The sequence below is a fragment of the Daphnia magna genome, linkage group LG6, assembly GCF_020631705.1.
Source record: "Daphnia magna isolate NIES linkage group LG6, ASM2063170v1.1, whole genome shotgun sequence".
NCBI classification, from domain to species: Eukaryota; Metazoa; Arthropoda; class Branchiopoda; order Diplostraca; family Daphniidae; genus Daphnia; species Daphnia magna.
The window spans coordinates 9,291,251-9,317,764 of record NC_059187.1 but is presented as its reverse complement, the minus strand read 5'-3'; the positions used below and the strand labels follow the sequence as shown (position 1 = coordinate 9,317,764).

The 26,514-nt window shown below is 41.4% G+C and overlaps 2 protein-coding genes across 3 annotated transcripts; one reads left to right on the top strand and one right to left on the bottom strand.

Annotated features, from left to right (window-relative positions):
- The first annotated feature begins 16 nt into the window (after positions 1–16).
- On the top strand, positions 17–25,620 carry LOC116924605 (integrator complex subunit 1). The gene is made up of 37 exons (XM_045175504.1): positions 17–272; positions 507–703; positions 764–1,402; positions 1,459–1,541; positions 1,601–1,835; positions 1,901–2,142; positions 2,211–2,337; positions 2,403–2,642; positions 2,700–2,807; positions 2,870–3,083; positions 3,148–3,452; positions 3,520–3,665; positions 3,733–4,060; positions 4,119–4,394; positions 4,484–4,615; positions 4,685–5,167; positions 5,234–6,079; positions 6,147–6,413; positions 6,484–7,272; positions 7,363–7,528; positions 7,636–7,911; positions 7,982–9,629; positions 9,831–10,087; positions 10,170–10,424; positions 10,501–10,705; positions 10,771–10,996; positions 11,668–12,184; positions 12,252–12,637; positions 12,961–13,246; positions 19,280–19,574; positions 19,657–19,760; positions 22,268–22,388; positions 22,468–22,550; positions 22,622–23,981; positions 24,559–24,887; positions 25,096–25,212; positions 25,279–25,620. Exons 1-22 carry the CDS (start codon positions 92–94, stop codon positions 8,095–8,097), a joined length of 6,396 nt encoding a protein of 2,131 aa, XP_045031439.1. The 5' UTR covers positions 17–91; the 3' UTR covers positions 8,098–9,629; positions 9,831–10,087; positions 10,170–10,424; positions 10,501–10,705; positions 10,771–10,996; positions 11,668–12,184; positions 12,252–12,637; positions 12,961–13,246; positions 19,280–19,574; positions 19,657–19,760; positions 22,268–22,388; positions 22,468–22,550; positions 22,622–23,981; positions 24,559–24,887; positions 25,096–25,212; positions 25,279–25,620.
- LOC116924608 (neuropilin-2) lies at positions 8,258–16,311 on the bottom strand. Of its 2 annotated transcripts, none has more exons than XM_032931126.2 (9): positions 15,919–16,311; positions 13,046–13,238; positions 12,315–12,628; positions 11,863–12,124; positions 11,653–11,793; positions 10,766–10,953; positions 9,476–9,674; positions 8,971–9,204; positions 8,258–8,922 (listed from the first exon to the last, which is right to left on the bottom strand). In XM_032931126.2, the coding sequence occupies exons 1-9, from the start codon at positions 16,000–16,002 to the stop codon at positions 8,633–8,635; spliced, it is 1,905 nt and encodes a 634-aa protein (XP_032787017.2). In that variant the 5' UTR covers positions 16,003–16,311; the 3' UTR covers positions 8,258–8,632. The 2 variants fall into 2 exon arrangements, with proteins under 2 accessions (XP_032787017.2, XP_032787018.2); XM_032931127.2 differs by having other exon boundaries at positions 8,258–8,904; positions 15,919–16,310.
- Positions 25,621–26,514: the final 894 nt, after the last annotated feature.

Below are 26,514 nucleotides of genomic sequence, written 5' to 3'. Positions count from 1 at the left end.
CCCAAAAAACATAAAAATTACCACATAGACACAGCGGAATGAGCGAAACATATCATTTCGATGAGGTGTTTCCCGCCGATAAGTCGTAAGAATGGAACGGGGTAAGAATTTGCCGCCGAAGAACACGAAATCAAAACCTCTTGGCTTTTCCGGAGATTTTATTGCTCTTGGGCCAAAGCAAAGTAGAGCTGAGACAGTTGATGCAAAAAAATCGGCATCTTCCACTTCAGGAGGGCCCTCCAAACCAATACAGACTCCTCTTCCTTCATTGGGTAAAATGAAAGCAAACCCATGGGTTATTCATAAATTAAGATGATCCATCTTAAATATGGGTCATATGTATTTGCTTCTTTTCTTTGTTTTTTAATCATTTGTATATTTGATATCCAGTTTTACTAAGTTCACCTATTATAAACACAACTTTATAATTATAGCATTGTTTAGTTGCATGAAGTCAGCTTAACCTTTGACTGAAATCTCAGTTTCTCATAAATGCTACTATTTAGGTCCCTCAGATAAAAAGCGTGAAGCAGCCCCAACTCCATTGTCAAGCTCATCCCAGATTCCAGCCAAGAAGTTGAAACCTGGAATTACCAATGCAGGAACATTCACTGCTTTAGGAAGGCCTTTAAAAATAGTTGATCCACCCAGTCCAAGTTCTAGTGGAAATAGATTAGAGCCATGGGAAGATGCTGCTATTGAGGTACACTTTTACTATTTACCGTTTTGGCATCATGCAATTTCCCCAATTTTCAAATTGCAGGTTGATGCATCTGATTTGTTGAATGTGATTGGAGAAGCTGAAAGTAATGAAGATGAAGAAAGAATAGAAGCAATCCTTTGTGGATCTGTTAAGCAATTGAAAACTTTTAGTTTGAATCAACGAAACAAAGTGGAGCCTATTCTAGCATTAGCCCTCGTCTATTTGGCTAAATGGCGATCACACTACTTCAACACGGAATTGATCGTTGAAGCTCTGCTGGTCTTGTTGAAGCGGGATGTTACGGCTAGCATTGGTCCCTTCAAAGGACGAACAACTGCCGCGGCTGCATCCCTGGCTTGCAATTTGCTGCTGTCTGGGTTAGAAGAATCAGCAGAATGGCCGGAATCTTTCTTGAAAGTTTTTGTGGAAGATTCAGTTGGAGAACGCATCTGGGTCGATCGTGAAGAATGTCAGGGATTTGTTGAGAATATCCTGACGGCATTCAATACCAAAGTTCCTTCTAGGAACATTCTTCAACAAGATAGTAGTACTGCCAGTGGTCTTGGGTCTTCTGGCGCAGCTAATTCCCCTAGTATCAATTCGCTCGGAGTCCTCGGTCTTGAAGATGAAGCCAGCGTTGATTCAGATAACAGTCAAGGTGGACTGCTACGAGGTACAACTCAGCTAGATCAACAGCAGGTAGCCACAAATGTATTCAAACATGTATTCCTGTTTTTATCATATGCTTATCTCAGGTGCGAGTTATTCCACGTTTTAACCATCTTAAAGACATGGCAGAAGCGCTTGTCATGGAAATAGTGAACCAACATTTAAGCAGGTAAATAGTTTGCGTGTTTTTTTTTTTGAAAAAGGTGGTATTTGGCACTTTTATTTCAGACGACAGCAGCCGGCGTCTGATCTAACTACGAGAAACTTCCTGAAATTCATGGCGTCAACTTCTGGTTTACCAGCAGTGCGAGCGCAAGCTGCCCAGCGATTAGAAATGTGGCTCTCTAATCAAAAACTTGTGAGACCAGCCACTGATCTTTTGCTGTCAGTCTGCCTAAATTGCAGCACTGAAGTTCAAACAGATACGGATGTTCTGAATGCTCTTCTTCGTTTGAGATTGAAGGTTGTTCATTGGTTGTATTTCCTAAAAGGATTTTAATAAGGATAATGATCCATTTTGAATTGCAGAGTAAACCGCTGCTTCAGTCGTATTTAACTTGTTTCAAAGAACTGGTTGAGCAGCAGGCCGATCAGCTTCCTCTGATTGTACGATTGCTGATCTTCAATGAACTTTCACCTTCGCGAGGACCCAATAATATGGCAGTACTAGCAGTATTAGTTCAGCCTTGGCCTGATCGTGCTGCTACCATTTTAGCGGACGTGTTTATGGAATTGCTACTTAATCGTGATGATTATCTACGGGCTCTCAGGTTAGTGCTTGCATAGGTAAAACGGAAAGGTTAATCGAGTTCTAAATTTTACTTGCGTATGGTTACAGAGCACTGTTGCGTGAAGTTGTGCGCGCTCTCCGCCACGACTTACCTTTGGTAACATTCTGTGCAGCTCTTCTTCATGGATGTATGCAAGACAGGCGCAAAGCTGCAATCAGAGAATTCGAGTTCAAGGTAAAATATCTCTTTCTTTACAGGGAAAATAGAGCCAAAATTAACTTGGTAATCTTTAAAACCAGGATCGGCTATTAAATTCGTTGGCGGATTTGACCACGTTGTGCATTTTCCTGGCTATCAGCCCAAGTGTACGTGAATCTGCATCGTTGGTTGCTCGTGGGGATTTGAGAGAGATGGAACTCTTCCGACAGTTTCATGTGCAAGCATCTGCCGTACAAAGAGAATCAATCAGCTGGTTGCACGTGGCCATTCCATCAATATTTGAACCTAATCGCGCCGACTATATTCACTGCCTTCGAAAGGTAATGCCTTACAGATCTTGCACCGTTTCGAGTGATAAAAAAGAAATCTGGTTCTAGGTGTTGTTCATGGAAACTGCAGAGCACTATTACAATAAAGATGGTTGGCCACCTGAATCGGATCGAGCTATTATGATACGGCTGGCCTCTGAAATTCCCGTTATGGAGGTACAATTAATTGACCGTCGACTTCCTTCAACTTCACGCGATAACTGAAATCTTTATTTCAGGAAACACTACTACAAATTTTATTGATCGGATTGTCAAAAGATCATCCGTTGACCGCTCCGGATACATTGGAACTGGCAGACCAGTTACTAAGACGCTGTGCAGCTGTTCATAATCAAGGTTTCTTGATGCTTGAGGCTAATAATCAAGACATTTTTGACATGGTTCTTCGACTTACTGCCTATCACTATCCGGAAAATATTGCCTTGCCACCGGGTATAGAAACATGTAATATCGTTCCATTAATAGGTAACCTAATGAATCTTTTGTTCTATGGTAGGCTACGCTCCGCCAAATTTGGCAATTAGTACTCTTTATTGGAAGGCTTGGCTGATGCTTTTGATGCTGATTGCACATAATCCTGGCAGCCTTGGATCCGAGGCCTGGAACTCGTTTCCTACGCTTCGTGCGTTAATGGAAATGTGTATTACAAACGATTTTACTACCTCTTCTGGCTCTACGGACCAGACAGAGCTGCAAATGGCAGCGATCGAGAAGCAAACCATCTTGGAATTTGAAACACACTTGGCAGCCGCCTCAACTAAAACAGTTATTACCGAGAATAATTCGTTACTGCTCAGCCAAGTAATTATACCATTGCTCTACATCCATTATTCGTTACTAGATTTTCTCATTCTTATGTCTAATTTAGTTGACGTCACTCGATCCACGAGGTCCCACTCGTCGCCCACCTCCGGCGGTCATTGAACAACTTCGAACTCTAAACACTACTCTGCGACTGGGTCATCTTCTTTGTCGTAGTCGCCAACCGGACTTTTTGCTTGAAATCCTTCACAGGTATAATACTGTTTTTCCGTAGGTTGCTCCATTCTAATATTCTTTAAACAACTTGTCCACTTGAAAGGCAAGGAGCTGCGCAATCAAAGCCTTGGTTGGCAGAATTGGTCGAATCCAACGAAGGCGCGTGGAACGTTCTACCTGTTCAATGCCTTTGCGAATTCTTGCTACATGAAGCAGCTGAAGATCTACCAGCTAACGATGTTGTAGATGATAGCAAGCAACAGCTGGGCAAACGCAAAGAACGTCGGCATAAACATCAACAGTTGGTGCAGCATCTCAGGTTATTGTTAACTGATCCGGACCAACTACCCGAAGCCTGCCGTGAAGTACTAGACTACTTAATGAGACGCTTGAGTGCTCAGAAAGCTCTTTCGCGTCATCAAGCTCTTACCGTAAGCGTTTCTTATCGTGCCTATCTTAAGTTTAGTAATTATAAGTTGATTGTATTAGGCGCTGAGTGTAGTCTTGGCTGTTAAAGAAGATGATATCAGCATGAGCGATGGGGTTTGTTCTTCAGACGGGGCGGGAGGCGAATCTCAATTCGCGTGGCTCGTTCATCATTTGCCTACCATACCCCACTTTCAGGCCGTACGTCCTGCAGTGATTGCCGCCCTACGTGCTGCCTTCCTGGTTGAAACGCAACCCCAAGCCGTAGCGGCGTACTTGAGATTCTTATCTACCTGCGCATTGGAGGAACCAATTCAGGATCAAGCAGATCTTAGCTTGGTAGATAATTATGCAGTTTATTTTATTATTATTTTTTTTTCATTGCCTTAGGATTGTGATACTTAATTGCTTTTGTTTGGTAATCACAGGATTTGGCGCAAGTAATTGTAGAGCGTAGCAGTTTAATTGCTGCTCTTTTACCTTCACCGTCAAATAAAACACAACAAGCTACAAAAACGTTGGAATGTTTGTTACAACTTTTTTGGCACTACCTCCTTAAAGTAATGACCTATTTCAGGATAAATCCTCATTCGATTCATGTAAATAAGAAATTTAATTTGTTATATTAGGCTCGAGAACCAAACAAAGGAGCGTACACTTGGTCGGAGAATCAAGATCAAGTTCTAATACAATGGCAAACTGGCGAGGCCGCTTCACTTCACATTCTGGTCGTCCACGCCATGATTATCCTGTTGACCTATGGAGCCCCTCAACTTGAACAACATTCGACCTGTTTCGAACGACTGTTAGAAATTTGGTTTCCTGCCAGCGGTGTACAACCTCAGGCCTACTTAGTTGAAACTACTGAAGAAGCATTCCTTTACCCCGACTGGCTTAAACTTCGTATGATTCGATCCCCGGTTGATGTTCTGGTAGAAACGGCTTTAAAAGATCTGGAGCCGGCCCAGCTGATTCTCTTCATTCAGTCCTTTGGCATACCTGTATCATCCATGTCAAAACTTCTGCAAACTCTTGATAGGATGGTACACGAGAATCCTTTTGCTTTTGTAGAGGTTGACATGGACAAAGTTTATATTCAACAACTACTGCAGGTAAAAATGGGTGTTTTAAAGCGTTAAAGTTTATTTTCAGGATATTAAAGCAAAATTCTATTGTAGATTCAATGGGCGAGGGGAGCACGAGGTGGATTGCATTTTGCTGACATTATGCAGTTAGTAGATCCGGAATCTCGTCCAATTGTGGATAGCAAAGCGTTTAACCTCTCATTGCGGCCTCCATTGGATATTTCGTCCGTTTCATCCAATATGAATTCAACATCGACTGGTTCAGTTATAACTGTGGATCATGCGTCCGCAGTTCTGCGTCAGCTATTTGACATCAAAACAGTTATTAGACTCAGCCAACTGGAGAAAAACAAAGCCTATCGAATGTTAAGCAATGCGTTAACTTTTGAAACGCGTGCCTCCAGCCGGCCTTCAACAGAGGCTTGTGCCGTCGCTTTGGATAATCTGCTGGTGTCTGCTAGTGGATCGCGGAATGATTTTGAACTTTTGTTGGCAGCGCTAGAGCGTCAACCCGCTTTTTCTTGTGGCTTGCTTCGGCTTTTGACCTCAGCTGCTACTTCATCAACTGGATCTTTAATGAGAAATGGATGCCTGCTGCCGACTGTCACGAATATTTGCCAAAAAATAGCTCCAGTTAGTCCCGACGGACATTCTTCGTTAAAAAGTATTGCCCTTCAGTTTGTCAAGACCCGTGGATTGTTACGGTCCGAATCAACACCTGCTGATCTCAACACGCTGGATCTGTCCTCAAAACGCTTGGAGCGTCATTTACAACAACTGGCCGCTCGTGCGTTGGAGACAAACGACACTCGTTCGCTAGTTAAAAGCATCGTCAGTAATTTGAGCCAAAATGGTTCCAAGGAGAAGTCTGCAGGCCTTTTAGTCGATTGGATGGAATTGTTAGATCCTGAAATTATTACAGCCCAGCCTGATCTCGAAGTATTATTATTATTTTTTAAAATCATATTATCTATCCCTGAGGTCGTGCATACTTTTCAATATTTAGACGCGTTTATTGTTCGGCAAAACTTTGCATCCGCCATCCTGCCGCCCGTACGGTCTTGCAATGCTAGTACACCAGGCCAGTTGGGCTACACTACGCAAATGCATTCATAAACTGCTTAGCACCCGCGATGGCGACACTTTTGAACCAAAGGTTGTCCTGGATTTTCTATCGGCTCTGATCAAAGTACCCAAACTCTGGCAGGGTAGAGATAAGCACGTGCCGAAACATCAACAGCCAGAAGAGCTGCTTAACCTAAGTCATCAACAGGTCGGTCGGAGTACTTTTGTCCATGTTGGTTTTACATTTTTAACGTCCGGTATCTGTTCTTGTTTTCCAGTTGTTTCGATTAGCTGAATATATCATGAGTGAATTTGCTGGGCAGAGCTGCAATGAGAACAAGAAACATGCTCAGCACTTGCTTCAAGAACGGAGTCAATTGCTCCTCTCCTGTTGCGGTGGTTCCTCAAAAGTGGAAGTGTTGTTGGCCCGTGATGTGGCAAATCTGGCGTGCAGTGCCGTGAAGAGTGAGCGGCAGATAGCTGCCCAGCAATTATTGCTCCAGCTTTACGTTCGAGCTCCTCATATTATTACACGACTACCCAAAACATCTTTTGCCGAATTTGACGGAAGCAAAACCTTATTGACGGCCGTTCCTTGCGCGATCGATTCCATGGCCTTGACGCTAATTTCTTCCGTTACGTCCCCACAACCTGGCAAAGACGGTGCCAGAAAGATGGCCGACTACGAGTCAGCACTCCGCAAAATGGCAGCCACTCATCCACTTTTACTATTGAGACAGTTCTCTTGCCTAGCGGCAGCACTTCGAGGACGTTCTCACCTGGACGTGTTTGTTTTGCGTTCGCGGAATTATCTGAATGTATTTTCGTGCGTTCTTGGAATAGCTCAGCAACTGAGCGCTAACCTGTTTACCCCAGATCATCGTGAAGCCCTTGAGGACATGTTGAACTCATTCTGGTGCCTATTTGGCAACCAGCGCGCAGTGAAAGAGTCGATTGGCCCATTACTTCAGAAATTCCTACAGTTTTTACTGGATTTTGTGGCGACAGCCCCTTTCGCCGCATCGCACTGCCTGCAACAGCATGTGCCTTTATTGCATGATCTCCAGGTTGTTAACCGTCTACTCGGTTATTACTTTTATCGTCGCCCTAAATCATTGTACTGATGGCGTCTCGTTTTCTGTGTGTGTCGTGTGTAGGTGACCCATCCGGAGATGACGGCTATAAAGGATCTCTTGTCGGCGTTATCGCGACCTCGACCCACTGATAACGAGGAGGACCGCCAGCCGGCAATAGTCCCAACCCGCCCCAGCATCCGACTAGGTCCCATTCTGGCCAGATTACGTCAATCTGATAATTACGAAGGTTGTACATAAATCACGTGACGGCAATTTGACTTGCACTTCACTTTAACGACCTTGTTTTGTTTTCTTTTGCTGTCCCATTTCTTTTTTCTCCCCCACATTCTATAGAGGTGGTTGCTGTGCTTCAAGATCTGGAGAACGTCTGCGGTCGAGTGGTTTGCGCTCCGCTAGAAGGAGCTGTTGCAGATTTGCGCCCACTCATGTCGTCGTCCAACCAAACAGTCCGCAACATGACGTACATGCTCATCTTACGCTACCTGAAAGAAAGTCCGAATGCGTCCACTGATTTATTACCGGATTATCTGGACTGTCTGGATAATCGAAATGCCGCTGTCGTCACAACAGCCCTAGAACGCTTACCCGATTTCCTACTACTTTGTCAAGGTATTTGTATTTCATTAAAAATCGTTAATGTAGTTATGTCTTAACCGTTTTTTAATTTCTTTTCTGTTAGAAAACGGGGATGTCTTGATTCAAAAAGCGTTCAATCTCGCAGTCGAAAGCGGTTACAACACGCTAACCAATCTGAGTGAAGCTGTTATGCTCCTGCAACACCAAATGGGCACATAATATTTGTAGTGAAACCGGTTACAATTTATGGTGGGTTTTCACTACATAATTTTTTTTTTTATTATTCTTTTTTTTTTATTTTGTTTTAGAATTTCCGACAAATTTGTGGTTGAAAATTAAAACTAAAAAAAAAAAAAAAAATATATAAACAGCAAAGAAATTCAACGTCATCAACGATGTATTTACACACATTCCGCTATACGTAGAACATGGATAATGGGAATTAATCAGAGAAGATTTCTACGAAATAACATGAAGCGCACGTTGTTTGAAAAAAAAAAAACCCTTTTCCTTATTTAACGAATGTCTGATGTTTTTTTCTTTCTTTCTTTGGGGTGAGGTATATTTACACACCAATGGAACGCCGAAGAAAAACCCGGAAGCCTTATTTGTTCATCGGGAAAAAAGAAAACAGAAATAGCTGATAATTTTGAATATAGTCAAGATAGAACGAGAGGGCGCAGCAGCAAAAAGAAGGATAACAAAGCGTTTTGAGAGTTTTTTTTTTTTTTGTTATTATTATTGTTGTTGTGATTTAGTAGACCATAACTTCGCATAGAACAGAGAAAAAGAGGCGAGATTTGCGGGTGGCCACGGCCGAAGCTCGGATGTAGAGATAGCGACCTCGAAGATCATCTTGGCACTGGATATGGATGCGTGGCTGGAAAAGGCTGTCATTATTGCGATTGACCTGACCACAAGACCCTTCGGCGAGCAGATCGGCAGTCTCCAAACGAGGTTTGTTGGACACGTACACAGTAAGTTTCTCTAAATTGGTCTGGTAGTCACGGTAAGTGGCCGTCTTGTCTGTTGACAAATGGGATTCTATTTCATTTGATTGATTTATTTTTAAGACTCGTTATTGTTGATTACCTTGACCTTTACCCTGCCAAGTAGCAATAACAACACCGTTGATGTTGTGTTTCTTGCCAAGATCGACCATCCAAACAGGATTTTCCACAAAGTAATTGTCGAGAATGGCGCAACGATGTAGGGTTGCGTCTGAATCGCCGTCCACTGCCAGCGAAGCCCGTCCGTATTTCCAATCTTTCCACAGATGGCGCTTGTCATTGAGCCACGTATTGTGGTGATAGGCCAAGTTTTCCACTGCAAGCGCAACAAAACACAGTGATGGCATTAGATACATGGAAAGAGATCCATATCAAGCGGATTGCAAGCGATCAAGCAGGCAACATTGGAAATGGTTGGGAAAAGGAAAAAGAAAAAAAAAGCTTTTTGTACGTCATCGATCAAACCGTATGTGTTGGCTGTCGTTAGAGTTAACAAAAGAGAAGACGCAATGGAATGAAGAACACACAAAAAAAAAAAGGGAAAGTATTTTTTTTCTCTTTATATTTATATATAAATAGGAACGTACTACATCCGGAGACTGCGTTGACGTGGAAGAATCCCGGGCCGCAGTCACCGCCTGCTTTGTGAGGGCAACCCAGCAGGGCGGCGCGTAAGCCGATGCCATGCCGCCAGGTCATTGGATGAAGACGGACGTATCGGGCACTGAAAGGATGATTGAGGTAGTGCCGTCTTTCTGTTTCAGCATCCATGTTGCCACCAAAGATCTGAACAAGAGTAAATCTAGTGTTACAACTAAGAGCTTCTATTAGAGATTAGATCACGTTTCCATTTTGTTCCCTTTTTCTTTTTTTCTATTCTAATGGTGTGTTTATTGATCTCGCGAGACAAAAGAGAAAATCGGATCATTTTGTTTGTCACAGCAAATAGCCGAAAAATGGAGAGACAAATGTTAAGCAAATAATATAGGATTAGGTTGCCTCCGAGTGGAAAGAAACCATTTGAGAGCGGGACCTATGCGACTAAACGGAAAGGTCAACACTGTCTTGGGAACGGCGAGGCTGGCTTTATGGGCAAGCAGAAAAACTGGTCCACTTGGAGGGAAGTAAAAGACGGACTGCAAATAAAGATGTCGGCACAATAGACACCCAACTGCTGAGATGAATTCATGGCAGTAAATGTAAGGACACGCGTATTTCCATAGAAATATCTTTACCTCTATCCTTTTTCCTCATATCTCAAGACGTCAATTTAACATTTAGGACTTTTGGAGAGCAGAAAAAAAAAAAAAAGGCCGACAACATCCTCAACCGAAAAGCCCTTTGAGAAGTTACGACCCACTTGAATGCCAAAAGAGAGGCTTTGACACACGGGCAAATACTTTGGGCACGAAGCGCCACCACCACGCGAAGAAAGAGAGTTTGCTATGACTTGTGCTCAATATTTGGTTGTGGCTCAAATCCTCATCTTTATTCTCTCCTACTTTCTGCGCCGAGAAAGCCAGCCATGGTGTAGTGGTATTATCTTTTCTCGACATCTTTTCAGATTCTATTCTTTATGTGTTTTTCTTTTTTTTTTCTTCGTCTCTTATAGGAGGCATCAGAGTCCCATTTGAATGCGCTTTTAGCAATGAGCGTCGCCAATACTATCCGTGTAAATGGAGAGTATGAAAGGAATCAGAAAGCAAAAGGAGCCACTAGAGATAACTAATGTCCCCCGATGGTTAGCCTCTCTTTATCACTGCCCAGCCGTGAACGTAAGAAGAAAAAGAGGCGATAAATTCTATTAGACGTAGATGGTTAAAAGAAAAGAAATTTTTCAATTTGGATGAAATTGGGAATAGAAACTGTGTGCTCACCTTAGGATCGAGGTGGTTGCCGTCGCGATAGGAGAACCATAGGAGTGTGTCGTTGCTGTACGACAGAGTGTAGGAGCTGACCCAGGAAACGTGGTGACGTTGTTTGCTCTCCCATCCGCCATGGCCGCGTGTCACGACGCCCGTAATCTGTCTGGGCGGACCCAAGTCGTATTGGATCCATTGATCCGCTAATTTATGACATAGACAACAGCAAAGAAATGAAAAATGAAGGTGGGTCTCACTCTTTTTTTTTCTTTTCTCTCCCTCTTTAGATGTATATATATCAAGGGCACAATCATCAAATTGGCGAGCGAAAAATAAGAAAGATGCATTGGCGTGCACGCATAAGATGATGATTCATTCCCGCGTGTGGCACGCCACGAACGTTATTTATTACTGGGATTGGATGGTGGAGTATACGCTTTGATGATGGATTGGCAGCTAATAGCTGCTCCAAAGTGGTAATTACAGGACGGGTCATGATTCTTCTTTTTCCCTTGTTTTTGTTATTTAAGATATTGCCGGCCCGAACGGCAAATCAATGACTTTGGTACTTCCATAAAAAAAAAAAAATAAACCTGATAGCAGGGAATGATTGTGGTGGTTTGTAACAAGGGGTTGGCTCTAGAAAAATGGACCAAAGAAAAAAACCCCGCTGGAATTGTTGTTTTGTTTTCCAGCGTTTCTGAACGCGTGTTGTAATTAGACGCACGCCAACAGCACATCAAATAAGTGACTGGAGGGTTGTAACAAATTTTTCGTCTGACTTTTTGGGCACCACCTCCACCCTAGAGTCTTTTTCATTTCTTTATCGATGCTACTTTATTAGAAAGTTTTTTTTTAAATTTTTTTCGAAAGAAGATTGATAATTCTTGGCTTTTAATTACCGTCTTGTTTCTTAGCGCACCATCCCGTATGGCTGAATAGGTGAGCAGAGTCCGGCTGGCAGCTGTGCTTTTTGGCCGCTGTTGGAACGGAACTGGAAGTCAATTTGACGTTTGGCGATTCAGTAATGACCTGGTTACATTCTGCGTTGATTTGGATTGAATTTTAAATGAGGTACTTGGAAGAGAACAAGTTGAGAAATCTGAAAAGACCTTGGCAACCGACAATTTCCAGCCGGAGACTGGGCCGACCTCTCCACTCGATGACGTGCAGCCGCACGAAACGTGTTTGAAGTGGCGGATCGAGCAGGTTGTATCGGACGCTGGAAGCGTCGACGTTGCCGCGATAAACACGTCGATTTCCATTGCCATCGACGACGTAGCTCCACTTGAAAGCGTCAACGCTATAGGAGATGCTGTAGGCGCTAACCCATTCATCCGCTTCCTCTCGTCCCTGCGTCATCAGTCCCGTGACCTGCCATTGAAATTCGTTTTTCCATTTATTTCCAGACGTTCAGATGCAAACTTGATACTGGTAGGTCGTATAGGATTGCATTCATTTCGAGCTGTTTATTCATTGACGGCTCATTTTCACGTAACAGATATCGCTAATAGACCTATCGAATGGAAACAACAAAGAAATCGGAGCTTAAACTGCGCCAGACCTGTGATATGACGCCCAAGTCAACCAGGATCCATTCGCCGACGGAACGATGTTTAGCGCACCAGGCTTTGTTCCCACTTTGATAGAGCCGTGCGTACTTTGGCTGGCACGAACCACCTTGATTGTTGTACATGCCAACTCCACCGCCTGCTCCCTGGCTGCTGCTGCTGCTACTGCTACTGCTTGCAAACTCCGTCAGATCGCCCACGCCCGTCCATTGGGAACTGGATGCAATTTGCCAATCTTGGATCGATCCGGAGCTCATTCCCAATAGACGAGGGCATTCCGTCGTCGAGGCCGTGTCTGCAGACTTGCCTGTAAAATGTAAGTATTCATAAAATATGTTCTTCAATTTTAAAACTGCCATGCAAAAACGCCACACTCATCAATAAAGAAACATCCGGTCGGAAAGGCGGAGGCGTGAAAAACATTTGCTGACTGATCGTTAAAAATGAAAATAGTCAACAGCGTAGGACGATGGGTTGTTGAAACTCATGCCAATGTTTTTTTTTTGGCTAATTTTATTTGATTTTGAATCCATCATCATTTGCCTCATGTGCCACAACCCTAAAACGGCACGTTGTTTTATTGGCACAACAAAAAAAAAAAAAATCCTTTTTAGTTACGAATCTCATTTTTCTTAACAGGCACTCCCCCCGCGCAAGTCGAGTATGTAGTAGATACGTTCAATAATCTAACAAGACGGAAGAAAAAGAAAAAAAGTGAGCTCACCTGTGGCGAGATGAACCGATGAGGTCAGCTGAACGAGGAGGAGGAAGCTGACAACAAGGCAAGACTTTTCGAGAGTGAGATGAAACGATCGGCCACAATTCTTCGTCAAGCATTCACCGGCACGGGACATTGGACTCCTGCTGCGTCTAGCTGGATCAACCCAGCCGCTTCTTCTGCGACCGCTCAGTTTCTTCTACAAAGGTAAGAAGAACATAATCATTCTCCTTCTTTTTTTTTTGTCCATCGAATGTTGAGGGGGGAGAGTCTTTGGAATAACCCATCAGTCTGAGATGGGAGTTGTCGTTTTTGTAAAGCGTACGTCGAGGCCCTTTCAGAGAGTTACCGACGTAACATGAGCTTACGGTACTTGGTCTATTGGTACGTCTGCATATGGTAATGAGCCGCTCTGTGAGAAACGGTTAAACCTCTACCCCGGCGTGTGTTTATAAGCGTTTTTTTTTTTTTTTACACAACTTGAATCTGTCAAATTCCAGGCTTTTGACGAACGATTTGAATTTTATTTTTTTCAGTGAAAATTGTGAATTTTCAAGTATTTTTATTTTTTATTTTTTTGTCATCGACACACACACACTAAACGATTCTGAGCCCAACCCTCCGTATCCTTCGGATGCCTATTTAATGCTTTTTGTTTTCTTTAACATTTTTACGTTGAGCGATTAGTAGTAGTTGTACAAGTCTTAAAAGCTTTTTCAATCTGGCGCTTTTTTTTTTTATTTTGTTTTGTATGATACTGTGCATAGGCGGTCTTGTCTAATTTTCTAAAAAAGGAGCCTGTCGGGGAGGTATAGGATAGAAAAAGAGGGAGATGGAACGAAGAGAGGAAAGCAAAAACAGATAGCAGCAACTCTCATCATCCTTGTCGTCTTCTTCGTCGCGGTACATCACCAACGTCGATTCTCTTCCTCTTTTTTTTCATGTATAGGAAATTGGCCTTTCAACATCGGGCGAATGATTGATCAAGTGCCGCTTGAATAGAGCCGTAAGGCAGGGAAATTAGATAGTATAGCCGAGGATCTATACTCGTCAAGCGTTTGAAAGGGGGGCATGACTTGGCGTGGGAATCTCAGGGCGGCTTGTTTGTAAAAAATCCCCCCCAAAAAAAAAAATTGGCAAAGTTAAGGTCCGCTGAAATGCTGTCCGTGTAAGACATAGGGTATTCCCTGATTGGCTATTGATCGTGAGCTTTGAATCGATGAGGTTGATGTCTGCTGTAAAACGAATTATTGATTGACCATCCTTAGATGTTGGTGCTCAAGACTAGCGCTCTTGATTGTTTATTTGTATCTTCGAAGAAGCAAATGAAAATATTTTTCTTTTTTGGGGAAAGGCAAAAGAGAAATTCGTCTGGAAATTCGAAACGCGCTTGTTTATGACACGGCCAACTAAGAGCTGTGCAGGGTCGCACAAGAGAGAAAATAGCTGGGCCGTCCGTTGAACGAGTGATGCATCGTTGCTGATGGCCCGTTGGACAGTCGATGTAATTTATTTATTTTCTTTTTCCCCTCATTTTGAATGTATTCTTGTTTTTGTTTTTTCGAAGAAGAAGAAGAAGAAGAGGAAACGTCTACGATTCGTTTGAGTGTACACATCTTTGATTTCTATGTATCGTCCTATTCCGTGTGTTTCTACCGGTTGGTGCGAGATTCCATCGTGCGGCCCGTGCTACCTACTCCGCCTCTCTATCGCACCCTTCAAAAATAAGAAACACATACTGATGACTGAGCATGAAACGAGAAAGAAAAAAAAGGAAAAACTCCGTCGATGATAAAAGTCTAATGGAATAATAAGAAATAGAGACCCTTTTCCTTTTCCCTTCCATTTTTTTTTTTTCGATGACGGAGTGGTGTGACGTGGTCCGTGTGGCGGGCACATTTTCACGCCCATTTCGAGTCGCTCATAATTCGAACGAAGAGAAGGAAAAATAAAAGAGGTTGGTTTGGTGGTTAGTGTATCCGTTCCTAACCTGTTATCAAAGCGTGAAAACGGATCATCCATTTTCGGTTTGTTTATAACCTCGTCTTCTCTTTAACTTCTTTTTTTGTTGTTGTTGTTGTTGTTTGATGCGTGTTTAATACCTTGTTGGATCTCGCTCTATTCACTAGCACCTCTTATTTTGCTGTGGGTGTTCTTCTCTCTTTTTGTTTGGGCCGTGAAAGAACAAAAAAAAAAAAGCCCCAACGGCTTTTTCAACAACAGTTACTACAAGGCGATAGGTTACAAGGAAAGCGGGACGGCATCGGGAATAGAACTAAAGGGAATATAACAGATGCGATGGAATAATAGAAGAAAAGAGAAAAAAGAACCCTCGAGGACGTTGATTGAATATTCTGAAACGAAGAAGTGTTTGGCATTTCGGTATTTCTTTTTTTTTGTTTCCCCCTTTTTTTCGAAAATGAATTCCACAAAATCGAACAGGAAAGAAAAATGAACCCGTCTGTTAGCATCGAATCTTCTCTTTAGCGCCCGAAAATGACGCAACATCAAGGGTTTCCGTTTCTCTTTAAATACTCGCTCGTTATTTTCCAAATTTATATCTGACCTCGTCTTTGGCCAGTGGCCATCGTCTTCCGTCTTTATTTCTGCTTTTTTAAAGTCCCAATTCCAAAAGATTAAAAACACATTTTTTTTGTTTTTGGCGGCTGATTTGAATACGATCGGACACTCCTCTTTCCACCAATCATAAAAAGGTGGGCTACCACCACCGATTTCTTTCTCCAAGGCAATCGAAAATTGAATTGCGTAACGAGATTAGTTTACATCGATAGGACTGCTACCCATAACGCGATGGGACACCAAAACAAAAATTTTTTGGTTTTGGGTGTGAAAATTGTAGACATCATGCAAACACCGACCTGTTTGTCCGGTTGTGTCGATTCCATCATCGTCGACGATGCATAATCAAAAAGACACGTCCGTGCAGGAGGAGGGTCCATCATTCGTTTCGCCGCACGAGCTCTTGTTGGATAATATCACTCATGACAATGTCTCAACACTTTTATTGTTTTTTTTTTTTTTTTTCAAATAATGTTTTCAAACAGCTAAACAGTGACACAGCGAATTGCGTAAATGGTTGATGACACAGCGGTCTGCGGTTTTTTTTTTTTTTTTAAATGAATAAATCTATGAAGAAATAAGCCCACTTAATGTAGGCTTAAGAACTTTGAATAACAACCACAATAACAAAGGGGGGAGAGGTAGTCGCGTGTCCGCACCGTCCCGCGTCTGGTGAACGACTGAAAGCTTTTGAAGTGCAAGACTCCCAAATATATCCATCTGGACGTGGGGCTCTTTCAGGGGTAAAAAAGAGACGGTACACACATGAATACTACGCTGTGTGTGTGTGTTGTGTTTGGGAACTCACCTCTTCTCTTGCCTTTCCCCCTCTCTTGTGTTGGATGTTGCACGGTCCATTCATTTATCACGTTCCGTCTTGTTGAAGTTGTATTGGTCTAAAAGACTTCTTCTTCTTTTTCTTACTTGTTATTCTTTTTTTTTTTTTTTCGAGGGATGGGGGTGGCCGGATGTGTCTGTGGGCCGCCAAGTGAGAAACAACTTATTATTCTCTAGTGACTTCCTAATCGGACCATCAATCTACACATCTGTCGGCGTAGTAGTTTTTTTTGTTTTTCTTTTTCTTTTTTTTTCTATTTTGTTTATTTCTTTCTTCTCGCCCCCCCCCCTTTTTTTTTTACACCTTACACTTAAAGTAATGCTTAATTGTCACGCGTCGGTTGCTACTGCACTGTTTGTCAAGTACGTGATCAGGAATGGGTAGACTGTTCCTTCATTTCCCGTGGCACTTCTTTTTTTCGTAAATCGCGAAACTTGTAATGGGGGTACCGTTCTACTTCTCTTTGAAGGGGGGGAGAGAAAAAAGATTGCGATGGTGTCGTTCAGGAATAATAATAAGACGGGAAAGACGCAAAGGGCGTGGTTTCTTTTCGGGACAAGCATACAGAAGCAAAAAAAAAAAAAAAATAATAAGATATTCAAGATGATTACGCGATATAATATACGAGTGGTCCAACGAAGCGCCACCGTGCCGACCGAATGAATATTTTTTTTGTTTTTTTGTTTTATTTTGTTTTATTTCTTTTAAATATTTTGTTTAGCGCGGGAGACTCTATAGCGGCCTCCTCTAAATAGAAATTGACCGTCTAGGGATGTGAGTCCATCCCACCTATAAGTCGCTTGGTTGACTTAGTCTTTTGAATTGAAAGCGCCCAAGGATTCGATTTTTTTTTTTAGTGTCTTGCTTCCTATTGTTGTTGTTATCTCGAATTATTCTCTTCTTCTTTTTCTTTTTTTATACCGCTTGTATACAGCAATCGAGCCATTTTTATTTTTCCAATCGATTAATACGCTTCACAACACCTGAAAAGCTGCTGCTGCGTCCGTGTCCTTGTCAATTCCCTTACACGCTACACTCACAAAAGACACTAACAGCACAGCAGCATTCCCCCCTTTAGAAAAGAAAAGAAAGGAAGAAAATAAAAAAGAAGAAGATGGTATCGCGCTGACGAAAACGAATTGGAAATCATTCAGAGGTTCATGTGTGTACCACCCGGTCAGAGGAAGCTGTCGGGGCAGTTGGACGACGACACACAAAAAAGGAAGAAGAAATATTGGGAAGAATAGTACATTAAAACTGGGGAATAGAAGAATGGTAGTACATGACAAGAGGCCGCAAGAGAGAGGGACTATGCCTTTGGTACTCGACACACAAGAGAGAAACGTCATAATTTATCTACATGTCTCTGTAGAGGTTGGCCCATCTCTAAGAATTTTGAATAATGCATTTAAAAAAGTACTTTAGTTGTGTGCATGATAATCTCACAACTATGTGTATTTTCTGTTGTTGTTGTTGTCAAAGGGTTATCTGTAGTAGCTGGGATTTGGAATTGGGGACAGAACATGGAGGATGCAGGAAAAAGGGGGAAAAACATAATGGTATTACATTTGTAGAACCATTTCTTATCTGGGAATGCGACCTATTGCGCCTCTTGTCATAAAAAATACTAGACGCAGGCCCGCGCGCTTGTCTTGTTCTCGAGATGATCACTGGGATATCTGGCGCCCAAGCGTTGCCCGGCAGGCGACAAACCCACAGAATCTGATTTTCCTTTTCTTTTTTTCTGTTTTATTTGGGTTTGTTACATCCTAAAAATCCTACACGACATACATACGTATAGGCCCCCTCCTCCGTAGATTTCGAATTCGTTCGTCGTAGACCCCCCACTCTCGGTTTTTGTTGCTCGTTGAAACGTGCGAACATAACGGACCGTCGTTCGTGATCATTTTTGTTGGAACATTTTTACGACATGTTCATCATCTTTAAAGGGAAACAACAGAACTCACCCTTCTTGGATGTTCTTTTTGGATCGTATAATGTACACACACACGGCGTGGAAATTGTACAATAACCAAGAAATTCAATTTGCCTAAAATGCAGAACTCCGTCCTATTTTGCCGACATTCTGTAACACCAGTGGGCGTGTGTTTGTGTATGCAAATAAGGCAGGGTGAGGAGGAAGCGTGCCTTTAAAAAAAAAAAAATAAGAGTTGAACTCGATCGAAATTGAAGTGGACGTCTGAAATAGTATAGGATTAAATGCAACCTATGCGTTGCTCTAAAACCCCCCTACGCCGATAAATCTTTATTTTCTGTTTGTATGTTACACAAGAGAAGAAGCGAAAGATCCCGCAAGAATGGGATTTCCAAGAGGGATTATGTGTAAAGAAACGGAGATTGGCCGCCGCATTGTTGAAAGCGAAAATAAAAGCGAAGGTCGCTCTACAAAGGCGTAACGTTACCTCTGATGAAACAGAATGGCGCAAAGGCTATTGTAAACGAGTGACGGAACGAGAGGGAAAGGTCAAAAGGGCCTCTAATACAAAATCTTTTGCGATTCCGTGCGGCCCATGTCTTGATACTCTTCTGATGATATTCGGCCATGAATTATTGATCGAGCCTTATTTGAAATTGGCCGCACTGTGGGCGGAAAGCAATAAAATAGTGAAATAGGGAGGATCATTTCTTTGCGCCTCGCGCGTTTATGTATCTGATCTTGCCTTGTATTATTCCGAATCATTTATTTATCAGATTTCCCTCGTTTTTATTTTCCTTATTAAATCAGAAATGTGGGCGTTGTTTCTTTACTTTAGTTTTTTTTGTTTAATCAAGTCCTTTTGGTTTTACTTTATTTTTTGCAGGCACTTGATGGTAAAGGATTGAGGCGGGATCGAATGATGGCTGTTGGAAGTCTTGAGATTTTGGGCGAGGAAGATGACAGAAAACTCATCCATCCATCGCAGTCGTTTGAAATTTCGGGGGAGGTTAAACCACAGGGCGTATGATGACACCGGAAGGGGAACCCCGTGACGACGTCTTCAGATGCTGCTGCATTTTGTCTGCACGCTAGAGGGACCGGCAGTCAAGTCACATGACGAATGTATCCTCTTTTTTCTTTCTCCGAATCCCTCAGCTACCACATCATCATCCCTGCAGGTGATGGCCCATCTCTTTTGAAAGTTCTTCAATCCATTACGTATTTTTTATTTTCTTTTTCTCCCCCACCTTTTGTTTTTAGAGATGGGTGTCAATTCCATGACTTTCTCTTACTGTTTATCTTTATCCAATATCAACAACGTACTCCGAGGATTGCACACAAGCAGAATGGCATAAGCTTCAAAGGTATTCTCTCTTTTGCTATGTATGTTTTCTCCCTCACGTTTGAGGGAATCGATCAATTAACAGAGTGACAAGTGGCAGCATACCGGCAAATGGCGGGGGGAGAAATCGATCCTTTTTTTCTTGACAAGTCCATGTACAGAAAAAAAATATGTTTATTTGTTTTTTTAGTTTTTTTGCGCTAAAGTTAGAGCGTGTTAGGTAGTGCGTGTTGAAATGGGCGAGAACAGGTTACGTGAATTGTCAGTTTGCCAAGGTAATCAGAGTCGACATCACCTCAGAATTTCAACAAAAAAAGAAGAACATTATTTACCTCTTGCGTCACATCGTTTCCAACTTCAATCAGAATATTCTTTGGCGAAATAGATTACCTACGCTTCAATCAACATATGTGGGATAAATGGGTTGATTTTATCACATCCATGTAGACCTGCAGCGTTCATCTAGACAGGGCATTGGACCGAAATGGAAACTCATAAATGGATTTATTTCTTTTTTCTGGCTGTCACCCACACACACGCGTTTCGGAAGTTTATCCTTATGTTTTTGTTATTAGCTCCTTTCGCATGGGCACGGACGTCATCAGTAGGAGACGTGCGTGAGTTGACGTGTTCTTTTTGCTTCCTCGTCATGGATGTTGTAGGCTTTCGCTAATTCTCTTTTGTAAGCGACTGCCTTTTCGGTTTCCCTTTTGTTTTGCTTATTCGTCAAGTTCCATCTATCGATTGAAACGATAGGACCCCAAGGAGCTCAAACTCAACGAAGGCGTCAAAGTCTTTTGATAATAATGTTAAACGATAAGCGCCGAACAGTTGTAGAATGTCTAGATTCAATCGATGCTGGGTGTTTTTATTCATGCCTTCGAGTTAAGAAGTTGAAAGAACTTTCGCTTCTTTCATTTTGGTGCACGTAGGGGAGTGTGGGGGGGGGGGATTCTGAAATTTCAGCTATCGTATATATTTGCTGGCTTATCCTTGGAACTAAAGTAGCAGCTTTTGTTGGCGTAAACAGGTCATTTGCAGTCAACTGTCTTTTTTTATTCTTGCTTTTTTTTCGTCCTACCCAAATCATTCGTGTGTGTGTCACTTCTTTTGAGGGGGGGGGGGATGAATGGTAATTTGTGATTAGAGAAGCCATCACAGAGACGTGGCAGCGAGTTCGTGACCGATTTTAAGCGGCCGCTAGGGACAGATTCGACGTTGACAGATTTTATTTACACTGAACTGGGATGGGGGAGGGAGCGCGGCTGTTTTTGAATTCAATCGCCAACGCACGTTCTAAAACAGCAGCAGTGCAAACGCTGACGTGCGTTTCCGGTCTCGATGTGCGGGAGGTACGTATCGTGAATAAATTAAATTGTTTCACGAGTAAGGTGGACTGTGTGGCCTACTATACGTCGTGCTGAAATAGTTAAATGAATCAATTGTTTACTTCGCTTTGATTGGCCACTACGGGGATCGAAGATTATTTAAAGCCGGGGTCACCTGCATTCTCAAGTACTTTTTAAAAGTGGAAGACGAAGCAGTGGAGAAATCGATGGCGCTGATTTCAAACTTCTCTTTCCCAATGTTATTTTTAGTCGTTTTTAAAGCGTTTGGAAATGATATTTATTGACCTGCTATACTTTGGTGGAAGAAGAAAGAAGCGTGTAGCAACAGAGGCAGCGCAGCAGCTGACTCACACAACTCGTGATATTTACGGCCGTCATAACGGTAGCTTATGGTTTGTTTGGCGTGGTTAAACGGAAAAAAAAGTATATATTTGAAGGGGTTTTCCTTCTTTTGCCGTCCATCAACCTCTTGCAGCTTACTCCGACATGAAAATAACGATAGAGCAGACTATGATGGTCAGTTATTATTCTCTGCGGGATTATTTTATTTCTCTTTTTTTTTTCCTTCTTCTCGTTTTCCTCCTTCTTGAGATTCTTTCATTTCATTTACGCAAGAGAGCTTCTCGTCGACACTCATCTCTCTCCGCTTTTTTTTTTCTTTCTATCCTCATCTATACGACGAGGTCTATGCAAATCAAGCGGCGAAGAAGTTACGACTGTTGAACGCAACCAAGAAGAAGGAGAAAGGAAGAATCACCTCTTCACCTGGCCCATTTTATCGAGGCTGTCAAGATGTTTTACCCTTGGCATTCAGATGTTCCTGCCGGCTGGGCGCAAGGTGGAATTTTTTCTTCTTCTTCTTCTTGCAGGATCTCATGGACTAATGAGGAATTCTTGTACAGGCGATAACCTAAGAGAGATTGGTGTGTGTGTGTGTGTCTGTGTGGATGCACACACACTGTAACCAAGCCAAACTTTTGAGCGTTGTAAATTGGCTTATCTGATGTCAGAATCTAGCGTGACGAGTCGCGGGAAAACGGGGAAAGGGGGGGGGGAGAATTCTAAGAAACATAAACCGAACTGGCCACTAACGAGCATCAACTCTCTCGCGCACGACATCGATGCTATCAATTCATATTTTCCTTTCTTTTTTTCTTTCTTGTTGTTCCCGTGAGGGCAGGTCACGTTATCCGTGTAAATCAATCAATTAGCGCGTGGTGCTAGAGCGAAATTGTGCAGTGAGATTGAAGATAAGAAAGAAAAAAACAAAAAAACAAAAGGAGTGTAGTTGTTATTTATAGGTAAACATAACCATCCTTTGTAAATTTTGTTGTTAAATTTATTTATTTTGTTCTTTCTTTTTACTCGAACCTTATTAAGCAACAGCAGGAGCACCAAGCACTCGATCAATTACACACTATACAAGTCCAGTCTTTTCAAGATGCATTCCAGTCGGCCGCCGGGTTTGTATTTTTTTGTGTTTTGGTTATTGTGGGTGTGTTTAATTAGTTGCTCATTTTGCTGCTCTCTATAGTCAAACCGACCTCCATGGCCATCAATCACGCCGGACATGTAACCAGAACCTTATAAAATTAAAAAAAAAAGGAAAACGCTTTCCAACAGCTGCCACCCTATTTACGACTTGGATTATAGTATTAAAGCCAAAAAAAAAAATAACAAAGAAATAAAAATGTCTGATGTATTGATGAAATTACCCATTGTGATGAGCAGCGTGAAACGCCGCATCCGTCCGCGGGAATCTTCACGCTGCTGTGCTGACACGAGGCTTCAAACCGAGTGCTGTTTGTTTCAACAACGTGGCCATTTAACCATGTTAGTAATTTCTTATTTTCGATTCGATTATTGTTACTTGGACGAAGCCCTTATCCGTCTTCTCAGTTGGATTCCTGACAATCAACAAAAACCGGCTCGACAGGTTTCCTCTTCCTTTTATTTAAATTTCTTATAGTGTTATCTGTCCTTTTAATTTTGTTGTGTAATTTCGTCTTCGTTAACCATAGCCCCCGTAACTAGATAAATCAAAGTGGGAGGATTCGTAGCGAGCCGGCCGGCTTCGTATCCCTTCCTCTTTGTATACTGTTTAGATTGTTTTGCGATTCCTAGACAGCAATTCGTATAATGATGTAGATGAGAGATAAGTGGAGAAAGGGTAAAACGCATTCTTGTTTCTTATTACAGGTTCACGCAGAGATGATTCGTTTTCTCTGATTGCGATGAAAATTGATGGCCTCGAGGCTGCTCTTCTTTTTTTGAGTCGCTATGCTTGTCTCGCGGTGATGGGTGGTTCACAAATCATCAGAGAACTAAAGTGATGCTTTGTATGAATCTTGATTTTTTTTTTTTTTGGGGGGGTTACTCTTTGGTCTGCGCGACACGCAACAGTTAACCATCGGGAAATTCTAAACTCGTGCTGCTATCCCTTTATTGTGGTATGTTTTTAAAGCTAGTTTTTGGAAGTAATTACTCTCACATTTTAAGTGCGTGATCAACTTGGGGCATTTTGGCAAGCGTTCAGTTGTTCCCTTTTGATTAAATCGATTAAATTGAGGTGTCAGATTACGTCGCAATGTAGACCCATAAATTGACTATTATGATTATTTAATCTATTTTGTTACATAGTACTTTTTGCAATGATAACTTGAAACGATTGACACTAGTCTACTGAAAACTAAACGTCGTACAAATTATAACTATTAAAAAACTACTAATTGAAAATATTTAGAAGTATACTTGTCTGCCATCTAACGACCTCTTTTTGTAACTAGACTTTTGTGTACGGGTAAACCGTGCGTTGACATTTGACGTTTGGGGTCAATCCGCGCGGATTTGACAAATCCGATGCGCGACCAAAACTCGGATTTCGTTGAAATTTGGTAAGTGAATCAATAAATATGTTTGAAACTTATTGGCCAAAGGATTTTTTTTTTGCGCAATCAGGGAAAAAGTTACAGCAAAATGAAAATCAGATTTTTTCATTTTGCCGTAACTTAGGATTTTTTCCGCGTTTTCATTTTTATTTATTTAAGACTAGTTTTTATTTCTCTATTGATTTTTGAATAAGTACATCTTATTCAGTTTTTCACGCTCTTTTTAATGGTATTTTTTTGTTTCAAAATTTTTAAATTTAATTACGTTATTTAACTTTTAAATGTTCAGAGTGTGTCTTACAAAAGTAGACCTGAACAGATTCGCTTCTGAGATTTATTTGTAATTTTTGCACTAAAAAAAAAAGGACATATCATAGTATATGCTCTATTTTTTTCGCTAGGGTCAAATTCTCCATAGTGCCGATTTAATTGTTTGAAATCTCCCTATTTTGATGTAAAATATTGGCTTCGGCGGCCATTTTCACTCATCCCTTTTCCCTGTCTCCCCTTTTTGACCAATCCGCCAAGACCGCCTGGGGTAGTCAAGGTCAAAAAGGGGAGAAATAACTTATTTCTCCCCTAGATGTCTTGAAAATTCGCAGCAGTGGCACCACCTACTTCAAAACCCAACTTTAAACCCATCCAGTCTCCCACCTCTCCATAAGAGAAGTCCGACTTTTTTGTAAATTGTATTGTGTTTTTTTATTGTCCTTGAATTTATTTCATGTAGCAACATACGTGTTATTGAAAAAAAAAAGTTGAAGTCGGGATTATTTTCTTGGCAGAATTTCCGCTAGATGGCAATGCCAGTGAGAGTACTTCTCAAAACAATGGGCAAAATTAAATTAGTCAAACGGTTCGTCTGCTTCGGAAATAGTTAATCTGCTTCAAGAGTCGGGTTGATGTAAGCACGTAAGTTTTTCATTTTTAAAAGAAAATTGGTTTTTATAATTTAAAATGGTAATAAAGAAGCAAAAACATTCTTTCTTCTACCGATTCGAATACACATCTACATACTATCACATGTATTATATAATTTTAGATGGCAATCTTTATATCACAACAATCTTAATTTTATATTCTTTCAGCTGATTAATACAAATGTGATCTTGTGGATAAGTTTCAGGATTGAAGGATCTCAATAAATATGAAAGCCAGCATATTTACAAGTTGTAATTCAGAAGTTGAACAGCCATTATTCACCCTGAAAGCCTTCAACGGGAAGAATGCTTGGCAGGTAAATAGTATTCTAACACTCCATAAATATCAATCATCTGTGTTATTTAAATTAATTTATTTCTAGGGAATGTGAGTGAAAGACACCAAATTTGAGATTTGTGAGATGCACCTGATAAAACGAGAAGGACACATTTTTAGGTAGTGGCAACTGTATGGCAAACACTTTGCAAGATATGTTTATATGTTACTCTCAACTGGACATAGAGAATCACTTACAGCGTACCCTTATCACCAGAAAAAAACCATCCTCACCATTATCACCAGAAACTCATAGCTGTGAGGTAGAGCGACTGCCTACGGAAGTCGAAAGTAATGAGTTCAAATCGCAATTAAATTATATGTTTGAATATGTTCTGTATAGTTCGATGATCGTATGTTAATTTTAATTTACTTTCAACCAACATTATTACATGTGTACCAATGTTTTCTTCTAGTGACAAGGAAGAACAGTAAGCAGCTTAATAAGATACGTGGCTTGTTGGTTGAGTATCGGCGAGTTGCGTAGAAGGATAGAGTTTCGAATATGACCGTAGGTAATATATAGTTTGAACCAAAAGGGAACCAAGTTATTATATTTATTGATAGTCTGAGATGTGAAATTACTAAGTTATGTTGGGACCCACTACAAATTTATTACAAGTGAAAATAGGTTGCCTTTAGTAACATGAAACAATAGTTAATAAATTTATATGACTCATGGCTCTGTGGTTGAGCATCGGCATTGCACGCCTAAAGTTAAGGGTTCGATCCCAGTAAGAGTCAACTATTGATAAATTACAATGAGAAATACATAATACTTGTATTCAATTACAAAATGTAAGTGCATGAAAAATTGAATTATATTGCAACAACTCTTCGATAATGAAATGGTAAATATAATGGTTTCTAATTGGAGCAGTAGAAATTCAACATATGAGCAGTATGAACGGTTAAAGTCCGTTGCAAAGTATTCAAGTAACAAAATACGCATCCACGCCAATGAACACTTTACTAAAATTTATTATTGGGAATTGTATTAAACATTGCTAAAATATCCGTCCCATTACTTCGTAATGGGGAAAGTTTCTTGACCCGACTGGCACACGTGGGAGGTAGACTCCTGGGAAGGTTGGAATCCCAGGACATCGTGAACCTCGGTGGACTCGAACCACGGACCTTGGAGTTGCTAGTCGGATGCGATACCTTCCTGGCAACCCCCCCTATATCCCCCCCAATGATATTTGATCCCCTATGTACAACTTTACACAGTTACCTTAATGTGTTGAAGACTTAGCATTCAACAAAGCATCTCTCATAGCTC

What these genes read in the sequence shown, in the direction of transcription:
- LOC116924605 (XM_045175504.1), top strand. Translation starts at nt 92, where the DNA reads ATGGAACGGGGTAAGAATTTGCCGCCGAAGAACACGAAATCAAAACCT. An exon ending in GATTATCTACGGGCTCTCAG is followed by an intron (nt 2,143 to 2,210) that starts GTTAGTGCTTGC and finishes GTATGGTTACAG; the next exon opens with AGCACTGTTGCGTGAAGTTG. An exon ending in ATATTCACTGCCTTCGAAAG is followed by an intron (nt 2,643 to 2,699) that starts GTAATGCCTTAC and finishes ATCTGGTTCTAG; the next exon opens with GTGTTGTTCATGGAAACTGC.
- LOC116924608 (XM_032931126.2), bottom strand. Translation starts at nt 16,002, where the DNA reads ATGATGGACCCTCCTCCTGCACGGACGTGTCTTTTTGATTATGCATCG. An exon ending in CGACACAACCGGACAAACAG is followed by an intron (nt 13,239 to 15,918) that starts GTCGGTGTTTGC and finishes TTACCTTTGTAG; the next exon opens with AAGAAACTGAGCGGTCGCAG. An exon ending in CAACGCAGTCTCCGGATGTA is followed by an intron (nt 9,205 to 9,475) that starts GTACGTTCCTAT and finishes TTGCGCTTGCAG; the next exon opens with TGGAAAACTTGGCCTATCAC.